Source organism: Heptranchias perlo, chromosome 34, assembly GCF_035084215.1.
Source record: "Heptranchias perlo isolate sHepPer1 chromosome 34, sHepPer1.hap1, whole genome shotgun sequence".
In the NCBI taxonomy this organism is placed as follows: Eukaryota; Metazoa; Chordata; class Chondrichthyes; order Hexanchiformes; family Hexanchidae; genus Heptranchias; species Heptranchias perlo.
In genome coordinates, this window is record NC_090358.1 from 24,701,286 (window position 1) to 24,714,818 (window position 13,533).

At 43.3% G+C, this 13,533-nt stretch overlaps 1 protein-coding gene across 1 annotated transcript; it reads left to right on the plus strand.

The window, feature by feature from the left end:
• The first annotated feature begins 5,478 nt into the window (after positions 1-5,478).
• mex3b (mex-3 RNA binding family member B) lies at positions 5,479-9,612 on the plus strand. Its single transcript, XM_067971613.1, has 2 exons — positions 5,479-6,258; positions 7,093-9,612. The coding sequence occupies exons 1-2, from the start codon at positions 5,991-5,993 to the stop codon at positions 8,466-8,468; spliced, it is 1,644 nt and encodes a 547-aa protein (XP_067827714.1). The 5' UTR covers positions 5,479-5,990; the 3' UTR covers positions 8,469-9,612.
• The last annotated feature ends 3,921 nt before the right edge of the window (positions 9,613-13,533 follow it).

Below are 13,533 nucleotides of genomic sequence, written 5' to 3' on the forward strand. Positions count from 1 at the left end.
GAGCTTGCTGTAGTGGGACATCTCGCGACGGGCTCTATTAGACTTTTTTTCTGCACCCTTCAGCTCAAGCTTTACTTGCGCCTTACCTTGCTGGAAGTGCAAGCTGATAACGAGGGCAATAGGCCATCTGGGACCTCAATGAATGGCGGGACCAACAGTGCTCCTCCTTAATCAATGAGATTTAAGGATTGAGAAAGAAACAGAGGAAGGACTGCGAAGGGGGTGAATTAGATTCAAATCAGGTGCAAAATGAGAAATAAAGAGGGAAAGATTGGATTGAGAGTAAAAAAGAGACAGAAAGGAAAAGTAAAAAAAAATAAAATTTGACATTTTAAACATCTGTAAGAACAATTTACCACTTGAAGGAATGAGACTCCACAATTTAAATTGTTCAATTTCTAGGCCAGAGAGGTTGATTGCCACTACATTAAGAATTATCACATCCTTTAAAAAGGTACTTACCCTCTTAATTACCAGACTTAACTTTCTGTGGCGATTTTAATGGGCAATTAATGTGCAAATCCAGTAAGTTCTTCAAATTAATGGAGAGGTTAAGAGTAAGATGCCGTTTGTGCTAAGCAAATGGCGGAGCAGTGTAAATCGACCAGCAATTTCTGGAGATTCGCGACTCACCCCATATCTCTTAATCCCCTGAACTTGCTGGCTGATTTGCACATTAATAACGGCGTGCACCGTTAACACGTCATCACTTTTACAGCAAGATCTGGCCCAATATCAGTCGGGGGGGACATCAATAGATATCAAAACACTTATTGTTTTACTTAATTCAGGTTTTGAAGTTCCTAGAACAAAATCAGTAAAGATGTTACCCTCAGGCAACCTGCTGAGCGACTGAATATTTCACTGATTCTACGCCCTCCAACCCCATTCTGCAATGGTCCAAGAGGCTGTGACGATCACGGTGACGTTAGTTCAGCAAACTCGATCTTTGCCATTGATTTTAATAAGGATGTGGAGATGCCGGTGATGGACTGGGGTTGACAGCCTGAGGAAGGAGAAAATCTCTGAAAGCTTGTGAATTTAAAATAAAATTGCTGGACTATAACTTGGTGTTGTAAAATTGTTTACGATTTTAATAAGGTGGGCGGAGCTATGATAATGAGCGAGTGTCTGTGGAGCAGCGCAAAACTCCCTGGAAATTGCACCCAATGGCACAAGTCACTTACACCATAATTTCTTGCAATTTTTGCACCATGATAATGGCGTACGCTAAATGGCACAAGTTTTCAGCAAATTCAAGCCCTATAGATATATCTATATATCTGCACTATATAAATATATATTTAATAGATTTATTATAAATGGTAACAGCCACACACAAGATGAGAATTCCATAATGCACGACTCTTCATTCAGATTTGAAGAAATCTGTAAATAGACGATCTAAACGTATATATCTAAACAACCATTCTATATATCCATATATATGACAGTTCTTCCTTTCAATCTTAAATGATTTCCTCCTCCATTTTCATGGGATCATGAACTTGCAACTAAATATTTTTCTGCACCCATGTGGATTAACTAATAGTGCTCGCATTGAACACCAATTAGCCCAACTGCTTACGCCTTTAGTGTGCAGCTGCACTCTGGCTGCACGTCTTTACTCTAGGTTCTCAATTCATAATTCAAAAAAAAATCTTATTTAAAATGCCTGCACTGGTAAGTTTGATTGGAACAAGCAAACAGAGAAATGTAAGATCATAGCTTGGTTTATAGGGCCACAGCGGAATGAACTCCTGCTACAATCAGTATTTTATGAGGTGGGGGATGATGCAAGCCAGGATCTCTGACTGTGTGTATTAAAATTCACCAACAACATTTTAAGCACACGTGCTCCTGCACATTCCCCAACACATGCCACCACAGACTGGTTTTTTTTCCCTAAAAATGTCTAGGACTAAATCGAACAAGAAAAATCTGCCCAAAGTGAGTAATGAACCATTTAAAACGTGCATTTTGAATCAGCCACGGTGCTGATATAGACAATGCACTTACAATATATATTATTTTTAAAAATGCTTAAATATATGGAGATGTTTTTTAAAACGTTTAAGTGATTCACAGTTTGCGATGATAACACAACTATCAACAGTAAACTGTTAAAATGGTCATTTAAATTAGAATAGACATTCGATATTTTCAGAAAGATTAAAATTGGTGAACTAAACACGTATGGAGAATGGTGTAGAACATGAGGTGGGTGTGAATATAATAAATTATTAACAAGACCTGGCTCCCACTAATGACCAAAGCCTGCTGCATTTCCCCCTATAATGTGTATATGATTATATCTGCTTACCAGATTGTATTGGCCTTCCGAGATAAACATTCAGCAATCGTGATTAATATCAAGTAATGAGGCAGTTTACCACCAGGACGAGAATGGTACAAATACTGGGGTCGTTACTCATCTTATTGATGTGTTGTGTCTTTTTCACTCTTATTGACAATGCTTTTGTATGCTGATTTACAACTTTAAATAAACTAAATGCAGGCAGATGAACATGATAGCTACACTGCAGAAAAATAACGACTGTCTATATTTACGACGTTTAAAATTGGCAGTGTGGGATTTTTCAACACAAGACACGTGAAACGTATTTTGTTTTGGGTTTTCATAATCCACAGTATTTTATAATCAAATCAGACTACATTAACACTCGACAGCCAACAAACACGCTCTTATGAAGCATCCAGACGCTACAATGAACTTTCCATAATGCTGAGATACTGCTTTACAACACCAATAAAAAAGGGAGACGTATTTCCTTTTCTTTTCTGTAAGCGTCTCTTGATTCCCGAGCAAAGGAATATCATCTATGGGAAATGTCCTTGGGAACAATTGACTTTTAGTCCTGCATAATCTTGCGGGGTGCGACGCATTGTCTGGCTTTTCGTGCTTTCACGTGAGGCACACAATAACCTTTCAACTTAGGAGGACCTTAAAAAATTGAGTGGATTCTTATTTATCTTTGCGTTTATAAACATCGCCAGATAGCGACAAGGACTTCGCTAAAACTCGGATGAAGGCAACGTTCGGTGGAAATTAGCTTCTTGCAAATGCTTAAAGGGGTATTTCGAGGAAATAATTTAAGACACACAAACGCAGCTTAATGTGATTATGTTAACTAGACAGGCAGAGGGAGATGGACAAAGAAAAAGCTTCCCCATTGAGGGGTTTTAAAGCAGTCCATATTAACATAAGCATTGTGGGGGTAGAGCAGGCACTTTCCGTCCCAGCGATTTCGAACTGAGCAGAAATGTCTTTTGTGATCGAGGAGCTGATCCATCTCCCTCCCGAAGCTCACGTCCACAAATAGCCTTTTCTTCAAATCTGAATGAAGAGTCGTGCATTATGGAATTCTCCTGTGTGTGTGGCTGTTACCATTTATAAACGGTGTGTTCCCCCCCTCCATTTCCATTTGTCGCACAAATAGCTATTATTTTTAAATGTTATATTGTAAACCCATACCTCTTTAATTTAACTACTAGTTATCATGCATGCCTGACTTTGTGATTCTCTTTTATGATGCTTCTTTATAGCTTATTTATTACATTTGAAGTTGCACATTTTTGGAGGGGGTTAAAATCATAACAATATAAAGGATTAGCACATAATCCAAATGGTTTGATAATAAAAAATGTGATGACATTATTGCTATATCATCATTTGGTATAGCAGTTAATCACTAGTAGAAAATAATGTTTATTGAAACAGATTTGAACCAGTTATTTCTGTTAAAAGTGATGTTGGAACCTTTATTCTCTGATAATTGATATTAAAAAAACTAATTAGACATATTTCTTGACCGGCTGTGTTTGCTTAATCGCTATTGAATAAACCACTCTCGAAATCTCAGTGGAAATGCCACATTCCAGATATCAGGAGTGAGTAAACACTGTGCGGAAATGGATCGTGTTTACCTGTATTGCTCATCGGCACTGGGCTGTTATTATTTGATAGCAAGTGTTATCAAAAAACTGGCCCTCCTTGACACATGAAACAAAGAGAGAGAAAAAAAATGCAATCATGTCTTTGGTATCAAACTGGATGACAATGTACCCAAGTGATGTTGCCAGTAGTGTAGATATTTCTAAAATAAAGAGCTGTGTCTGTAGTGACATTGTTCAGGAATCTTACCGGCATGGTGCACTGCAATGGAAATTGCACCATAAATTCAAAGCCATCACGTATTGTCTTAAATATAAGATGAAATGCAGGAGACGTATTCTCTATTGTCTGTGTGTGTTGGGGGAGGGAGATCTGACTTGCAATTCTCCAACTCGCAGATTTGGGTTCTGACGTAATTACACACAGTGCAATGCAATGCCCGTTTGGCTTTAAAAATATAAGACAGCTATTTCTTCAATAACTGACAAAAAAATATTTTCCATTTTATTTGGTTGGTGGTTTAATAATTTATAGTTGGAGAGACACTAACAACCCCCCCCCCCTCCACGCCCCCCACAACCCTCCAAAGAGAGACTGCATCGGCGCCGAACGGAATAACAGTTACAACAAAGGCAGGTTTGGGCATGTTTCTAGAGAATCGGGGGCTACCAGCTTTTGCTGTGGTAAATATCATTGGACAACACAGTTACATTCTCAGTGCAAATTTTGCATGGCGGATACAAAAGATATCCTGATGTTTCTCCTGGATTTCAGTTTGCACCGTTCAGATTTGTCAAAAACACCGTAAGGCAATAAATCAATCAGAAAACAATCGCAAAAAGGTCCGAGTAAAATGATTACGCCCATTGTTCGCATCCGGTTACAAATATCGTGTGATATATGCATGGATAATTAATATTAAGAGCATCGATATAATGCAGTGTTAGTTTGTGTGCACCCTACAGGTAGTGTGCTCCCAAAGGGACTATTAAGCACAGCAGAAAGTACATTCTTATCATATTTTACCTTAACAGCATCGTGCAATAGCGTTAGTATGACAGGAAAATATCCATTATCAGCATTAGCTATTTATAACACTATATGCAGACGATAACACTGATTTGGTGATTTCCTCATTAAAATTGCACTACTTACACATAATGACGGTAAATTAATATCTGGGGGGGGGAAGATACAATACTCGCAACCCCAAAAACCTTTGATTGTTTTTATATTTCGAATACCTGCTTAGTGTAAAATAAAATACCGTCTCCATGCTGCAGAACGCATTGTTTCATTGTTCGAGTTGTAAAAAAGGGAGAGAGGGAGGGAGAGGGAGGGAGAGGAGGAGAGGCCGGTCCCATTCACTCGCTGCTGTCTCAGCTCCCTCCTCCCTCGCCGGGGAAGGAGGGGACCAATGAGGCGGCGCGCCGCTTAACCTCTGGCCGCCGACCCCGCCGTGTGTGGCTGATGTCATGGGGCCGCATTGCTCGGCAGCGCTGCCGGGGCTGAGGCTGGAGCAGGACGCGGTGAGACGGTGCTGAGTGAGAGAGAGAGAGAGAGCGGGCGGGCGGGCCAGCCCTTAAAAGAAAGAAAGAGAGAGAGGGGAGAGAGGGGGAAGCCAGCCAGGCCGGGGAGGGAAGGAAGGAAGGAGGGAGAGACACACACACACACACACAATACCACCAACCCAGCCACCTCCGCAGCCGGCTCTGGGTCCCTGCTCCACAGCCTCGCTGGCTCCCCGGCTCCTCCCACTGGCCCCGCGTAACCAGAACACAAAGGGAGGGAGGGGGGGGGGGGGGACCCGCGGCGTCAGACCGGGTCCCAGGAGCCGGGCACAGGCTCGGGCTCACACCCGGAGCGCCTCTCCTGCGCTGCTTCGATCTCACTCCAGCTTTTCCTCTCTCTTGTCTCTCTCTCTCTCCCTTCCCCCTCCTCCCTCCCTCCCTCCCCCTCCCCTTTCTCTATACCCTCCCCTCCCGTTTGCTTTTGTCTGATTCCTTCCTGCTTCTCTCGGGCTCAGCCTCTCTTCTTTTCTCTCTCTCTCTCTCTCTCTCCCCTTTAATAAAAGATGCCGAGCTCGCTCTTCGCCGACATGGAGCGGAACCCCGGCGGCAGCAACAACAACAACAACGGCGGCGGCGGCGGAGGAGGAGGAGGGGAGACACTGGATGACCAGAGAGCGCTGCAGATCGCCCTGGATCAGCTCTCGCTGCTCGGTCTGGACAACGACGAGAACTCCATTTACGACAACGAGCCGAGGAAGAAGAGCGTCAATATGACCGAGTGCGTGCCCGTGCCGAGCTCGGAGCATGTAGCAGAGATCGTGGGGAGACAAGGTAAAGAGGAGCCGGGGTCTGTGTGGCCCTGCAATCGCTTCCCTGGGTTTAAAATGTTGCAATTTGGCGGTGACGTTAGCTGATAGAATACAGTGTATCTTTATACTGTGTCTAATACAGTGTATCTTTGTAGAGTATCTTGATACAATGTATCTGTTTATATTGTGTATCTAGTATTATCTTTATTCTGTAACAATGTATCTCTTTATTCTGTGCATCTTATACAGTATCTCTTCATACCATGCATCCTATACAGTGCATCCTATACAGAACCTCTTTATAACATGCATCCTATACAGAACCTCTTTATATCATGCATCCTATACAGAACCTCTTTATATCATGCATCCTATACAATATCTCTTTATACCATGCATCCTCTAATGTGTATCTCTTATATACTGAGTATCACTTTATACTGTGCATCCCACATACCGTGTCTTTATTCGGGAGCTGATCAATTGTACACAGTTTAAAAAAAATCTAAGTAAGGATCACAAAGGAAAGTTCAGATCTGTAAAAGAGGCACAATATAGAAAGAAATGTTTGCAGCGAAAATCTTACACACTGTTTTCGGACTGCTGCCTTGTGCGTCTCCCCCCCCCCCCCCCTCCCTCCTTCTTGAGTAATGGTGCTGTAACTGATGACAAAGGAAAGTGCAGACATGCGAGAGGAGCGCATTGTGCGGGGAGAAATGCGTCAGATCGCCTTGTTTTTGAGTTTCCGTTTTATTTTCATGCTGTTTTTGTTTGTTGTTAAGAGCTGGAAACGGTTTTTTATGACTAAACGATGGGGTTTGTTTTTCTTGTGTGTCTCTCTCTCTCTCGTTTTAAGGTTGCAAAATCAAAGCTTTGCGGGCAAAGACCAACACCTACATCAAGACACCGGTGCGTGGGGAGGAGCCTGTGTTTGTCGTGACCGGTCGGAAGGAGGATGTTGCCATGGCCAGGCGGGAGATCATCTCGGCGGCCGAACACTTCTCCATGATCCGAGCTTCTCGCAACAAGAACACGGCGCTGAACGGCGCGGCCCCGGGGCCTCCCAACCTGCCGGGACAGACCACCATCCAGGTCCGGGTGCCCTACCGGGTGGTGGGACTGGTGGTGGGTCCCAAGGGGGCGACCATCAAACGGATCCAGCAGCAGACCCACACTTACATCGTGACGCCGAGCCGGGACAAAGAGCCGGTCTTCGAGGTGACGGGCATGCCGGAGAACGTGGACCGGGCCCGGGAGGAGATCGAAGCTCACATCGCCATGAGGACCGGGGGGCTGATCGAACTGACCGACGACAACGACTTCCACGCCAACGGCACCGACGTCGGCTTCGATCTGAACGGCCCGGGCAGCCTGTGGAGCAAACCGACCCCGGGACGCAAACCTTTCTCCAGTTACCGGAACGACAGCTCCAGCTCTCTGGGCAGCGCCTCCACCGACTCCTACTTCGGTACCACCGGGAGGCTGGCGGACTACAGCCCGCCCGGTCACTTCAGCAGCAACGGGGTCAACAACGGCGTAAACGGCAACGGCTTCGTGTACGGCGACCCGCTCCCCGCCTCCCTGCAGGGGGACCCGGAGCGCGACCTGGGCTTCGAGTCTCCGAGCTTCGACCCGGCCCCCGCCCCTCCGGCCTCGGCTATCATCTGGTCCCAGTTCGAGCGCCCTAACGTCGGAGGAGGAGGAGGAGGCGGCAACGTGGTCTATCCAGCCAGTGCTTCCAGCAACGGCGTATCATCGTCGCAACAACGGCGGGCCAACAGCGTGGGCTCCGGCGGCCCCCCGCCCAGACTCTCGCCCCCACCTCCGCTGCAGGTCAACGGCGCCCCCGAGCACCATCCTCTGGCCAGGCGGGTGCGCAGCGACCCTCTGAACGGCGTAGGTTCGGCGATCGGTCTGGTCCCTTTCAGCAACGGCGGGGGAGCCGCCGCCGCCGCCGCCGCCGCCCACCTCGCCGGCGGGATCCCCGCCGACCCCAGCGGCTCCTGCTCATCCTCCTCCTCGTCCTCCTCCTCCTCCTCCTCGTCCGGCATGAGGCGGAAAGGCAGCCGGGACTGCCTGATGTGCTTGGAGAGCGAAGTGATCGCCGCTCTGGTCCCCTGCGGTCACAACCTCTTCTGCATGGAGTGTGCGAACCGCATCTGCGAGAAGAACAGCCCCGAATGCCCTGTATGTCGCAAAGCTGTTACTCAGGCAATACGTATATTTTCTTAAAAACAGAAACAAAAAAGTCCTTTGTAATACTGCAAAAACCAAGATCCAGAAGAATTATGTTAGCAAAAACTACATATCGCGTATATTATGTGAAATCCGCAGGTTTAAAAGAAAATTCTAAAGGAAAAATTGCATTACAGATTGAAGTATTTTATTCTTTTTTGACTTGAAAAATTATATTTCGTATGGCAGATGTTTACAAGTATTTTAATTTAATTTCAGTGAAACTTTTTTGTAGCTGGGTTAAATCTTTTTATTTTCGAATGGCCTTAACTAGGGCACAACGAACACTGTATGGTTTTGTTAATATCACACAATCCTGTTGTCTGACTCTGAGACCACACCGTGTGTAATACAGGCAGTATTCAGTTGGGAAGGAGGTTCAGCAAAAAAAAAAGACGATAAAAGAGACTTTTAAAACCCGTTTGACCCAGCATATTTTCTAGTCAATGATATAAACATATTTTATTCTATATTATTACGAAAATAAAATTATAAAAGTAGCAAAAATCAATGAAAGGAAACAAGTTAAGCTTTCTAACATTTGTACAAGTAGAAACCAGTGAAAAATTACAAATTCTGTTGCACCACTATAGTTTTTAGTATTTCTATTTTAATACATTTGTTTACCACTTGTTTATGTATATGTAGGTGAAGTTACTTGATCGTAAATGTACTTTATTGAGCAAAGTTTAAAAACGAAATATATTTTATTTTATGATAAAGGGCCTTTAACCTCATGGTCAAATACTAATATTATATTTGCTGAGACGAGAATTGAAATTGTATCAAGAGTTTTATTTTTCTGACATTTAAAGTTCTACATAATAAAGGTAAAACTTAAGTAATGGTGCTACTTCATGTTTTTTTTAAGTATTTCTATATAAATAAAATTGGTACATGGAATCAACAATTCTTGAAGCATCTGTTGGTCTTAATATACTACACGCACTTATTATAGACACACTGTAGGCCAAAATGGTATTAAGTACTTTTAAGGAAAGTTCCAAACCTCTCACATTCATGAATGGGATAATGAGATAAGTAAGAGCAGCAGATATTTGCGTCAGAGCAGAGTACCTGGTTCTACTATGTATGCACACTATAGACCTTTACAACCACTTAGAATTTGTATTAATGTCATGCTTAGATACTGTGGATACAACGGTGTACTACAGCTGCATTAATAGTTGCTGCACGTGCTGTTTGGCTTGTAGTTCAGACTGTTGTTAATTTGCATTAAATGCCAATTGCATTATCTTTAAACTATTGTGGCTTTTTCAGAATATTGGGTAGGAGAAGCACGATTTGTTATTTAACCCTCTTTTCCGAATGCTTTTTAAATGAGGTGCACCCTCATTAATTCTAGTGCTTGGTGTGGTTGTGAAATGGCTTTGGGTCTTTGGGTACCTTGGTCTCACAAACAAACGTACACTCCAGCTGTCATTACAATAATGGGCCCGTAGCAGACTTGGCCTTAGGTGGCTCGTGATTTAATGAATTGGAAATGTTTCCTTTTCACTAGCCTTGCATGACCTGTCTTCTGTTACAGTGAATTTGCCGCTTGGACCTTTTCCAGACGACATGAAGCTGCAGCTGCTTTTGAAAAGTTAACTGTTATTAGGTGTGGTCTGAGTGCAGTTCAGAGGGGAAAAGTTCCTAAAACTGTAAAAGCAGATGTTCTATGGGGAGAGCTTTTTAAAACAAAACACTTTTCCTGTTAATTGGACTGGCGAGAACAAGATTCAGCCACGTCTGGAGATTGTTATTTATGATATTCAAAGTGCTCACTGCAGGTAAGAGTGAGAGCTGAGGGAAGATGGCCATAATTGGTTAGCTTTTAAGATGAGGGGTCATTCTGATTTGATTTGTACTGCTGTGCAATTGGCACCACAGTGCAATGAAACCTCTTTAGAGGTGCGTTTTCATGCACTATATGGTTTGCTAAGTTCAATAAAACAATCCATGGACCCACATGAGCAAGATAACATACTGTGTATTAATTTATAATAAAATTCATTTTCTTGTTGGATATTTGCATGAATAAAATCCAATGGAATGCAATTTCCTCGTAACCACAACTGAAGAATTTTACATTCGCCAAACTCTGCAGTTTGTTTTGGTAGGTTTGGCTATGGTTTCAACGTAGATTGCAGTTGATACACTGCACTCAAATGATGTCGATGTTTTAAAAACGGCAGCATTGCTCTGTCTTCTCTCCCGTTATTTAAATGGTAAATACAATAACAACAACTTGCATTTTTATCACGCCTTTAACATAGTAAAACATCCCAAGTTGCTTCACTGGAGTGTTTTCCAACAAAATTTGACACCGAGCCACATGAGGAGAGATTAGGACAGGTGACCAAAAGCTTGGTCAAAGAAGTAGGTTTTAAGGAGTGCCTTAAAGGAGGAGAGAGAGTCGAAAAAGTTTAGAGAGGGAATTCCAGCGCTTAGGGCCTAGGCAGCTGAAGGCACGGCAGCCAGTGGTGGAGTGATTAAAATAGGGATACACAAGAGGCCAGAATTAGAGGAGCGCAGAGATCTCGGAGGGCTGGAGGAGGTTACAGAGATAGGGAGGGGCGAGGCCTTGGAGGAATTTGAAAACAAGGATGAGAATGTTAAAATTGAGGTATACTGTTCCACATATAAGCTGTTTGTTTTCTCCTTTCATTTCCAACACACAAAGTGATGACCACAAGTCCAGGACTGAGTGAAACACCTAACTGCTAATACAGACTTTTTTGTAGTGTTTAGGAAGTTGCTATAATTTCAAGCTTGTTTTATTCCTAATTACATGACATGTACTTAATGAGCTATTTATCTCTTTACATCAGTTGTGGGACCCATACTAATCACTCCCATTAGAAATTTTCTCGTTAACATGAAAGGAATTAACCATACAACCATAAACTTTTTTTTAAAGAGAAGGTAGGATTTAATTTATATTATGAAACCTTCGATCGCAGCCAAGGCCATAAGAGATACCAATGCCGTAATTTCTTATATATCGCCTCATATATATCGAATTAATTTAGTTATTACCAAAGATCAAAGTGCACAGAATTTGTAAGCTCTCTGAGAACTTTAAGGGCCGATTGTATTTTTTCTGTTCTCCAAGGCAGATCAGTGTTTAGATTCTCCCTTTTCATTGTGCAAACGTTTGTTAAAAATTATGTCGGGCAACTGTTCATCACGGGCAGGCAGCTGTGGGATCTGTTCAACCCGGTACAGTGGTACTTGTTAAAGCATGGATATATTTTGGCATTACTTCTCATTCTGCATTAAAAACTTCTTTTGTTACTTTATTTAGGTCCCACTTGAGCGCGTACACTACGATGGTCTTAAGGGACACAGCAGATCTCTGGCGAGTCAATGCTGCTCTTTGACCAGTCACTAGTGGGTGTGTAACAGCAACATGGGGGCCACTCTGCCTCTGATATTTTCCCTCTATGGGTGTCCAGCTGGATTGTGGGTGTAAATCTGTGTCCTACCCATTGTGGGCCAACACATTATAAGTGTTTCCCCACCTCCTCCCCTCCTCTCCTGATTATTCTTGGACATTGGCTGCATTGGTAGCCCTCCATTGTCTTGGTTAAATGCCTATTCTTCATCCATGAGCCTAGACGGTGGGTGTTAGCAGGTTATTCTGTGGAGGGAATCACAGTCTAACCAAAACCTGGCCTCACCCACCACCCGACAACAACTTGTATTTATATAGCGTCCTTAACGTAGTAAACCGTCACAAGGCGCCTCACAGGAATATAATCAGACAAAAAAATTGACACGGAGCCAAAGAAGCAGACATCAGGACAGGTCACCAGAAGTTTGGTCAAAGAGGTAGGTTTTAAGGAGTGTTTTAAAGGAGGAGAGAGAGGCGGAGAGGGTTAGGGAGGGAATTTCAGGGCTTAGGACCCAGACAGCTGAAGGCACGGCCGCCAATGGAAGTGCTTTTGTGTGGGTTAGTGAATAGCAATCAACTGTTGGCTGATCTTCACCCTAGACCAGGGGCCACTGAAGCGAAAGGTAGCACCCCAATTGAAGTCGTCATTGAGTGATTTAGTTCAGCACAAACCAGCTACTAATCTCCATATGTCTTAGTCCTATACCAGATGGTGTCTTTGCTCACTGTGCCACAGGGAGTTCTATTACAGAGTTTATGGTAAACATATTTACACAAACTAATCTATTATTCATTTTGCCAGAGGCAATGAACTGATGAATTGTGTCACTGAAACCACTCATTGATCATAGATACAAATCATCCTTCATTTGTCTCTGGCCACATGTGCTTGTGTCTGACCATGCAATTGTAGGTTCCAAACCAATTCAGAAAATAAGTCATCACCATTGGGGGAAGAAAAGTCAAGGAGCGCGGGTTGTAGGGGGAGGGGGTGGCGGTTGCATGGGGAGGACGACTAATCGGATAGTTGTTTCAAAGAGCCGGCACAGGCACGATGGGCTGATTGTCCTTCTTCTGCGTTGTAAGATTCTATGCCCTTTTCTGTTTAATCCATTGTCTAAGTTAACTTATTGCCATTTTCCTTTTCTCAATTGGCAGATTAAAGGTAGCATACAGTATCAAGTGCGTACAGTATCTCCTGGATCATATATGAACACAGTTCAATGGCTTCTTGCCTCTGCATTTTTCATCCATGACCCAGATTGGATTTTGGCTTGGTCCAATTGGCGAAAGCCAGCTGCTGACTGTAGCTGGAAACCCATATATAAACATGTACAGTATTTAGCAGTTCCAAAGCTATGGGGACACTGTTTTTATGTCAACAATAACAATACTATAAGATAATTATAGCACTGAAAAGTGATTTGTGGCATTGAGCATCTAATAGCTAAGTCCGAATGCTTATTATTCAAAATGTTTACATACACAGTGTGCTCATAATAAATGAGGTAACTCAAGGAGAGCAGAAACCCGGATGTGAATCCCAAGTTTGTGCTGACGTTTTGACTGGGCCTTGCTCCAGATGGTGAGTAGCCAATCCCAGCCAAATTTACTTGGCAGAGCACCGAGCAAAAGGCAGGCCCCTGAAGCGATGGAGACGGA

Excerpts from the sequence above, each read along its gene's own strand:
- mex3b (XM_067971613.1), top strand. The coding sequence starts at position 5,991 with ATGCCGAGCTCGCTCTTCGCCGACATGGAGCGGAACCCCGGCGGCAGC. Across the intron at positions 6,259-7,092 it reads AGAGATCGTGGGGAGACAAG|GTTGCAAAATCAAAGCTTTG; the intron begins GTAAAGAGGAGC and ends TCTCGTTTTAAG.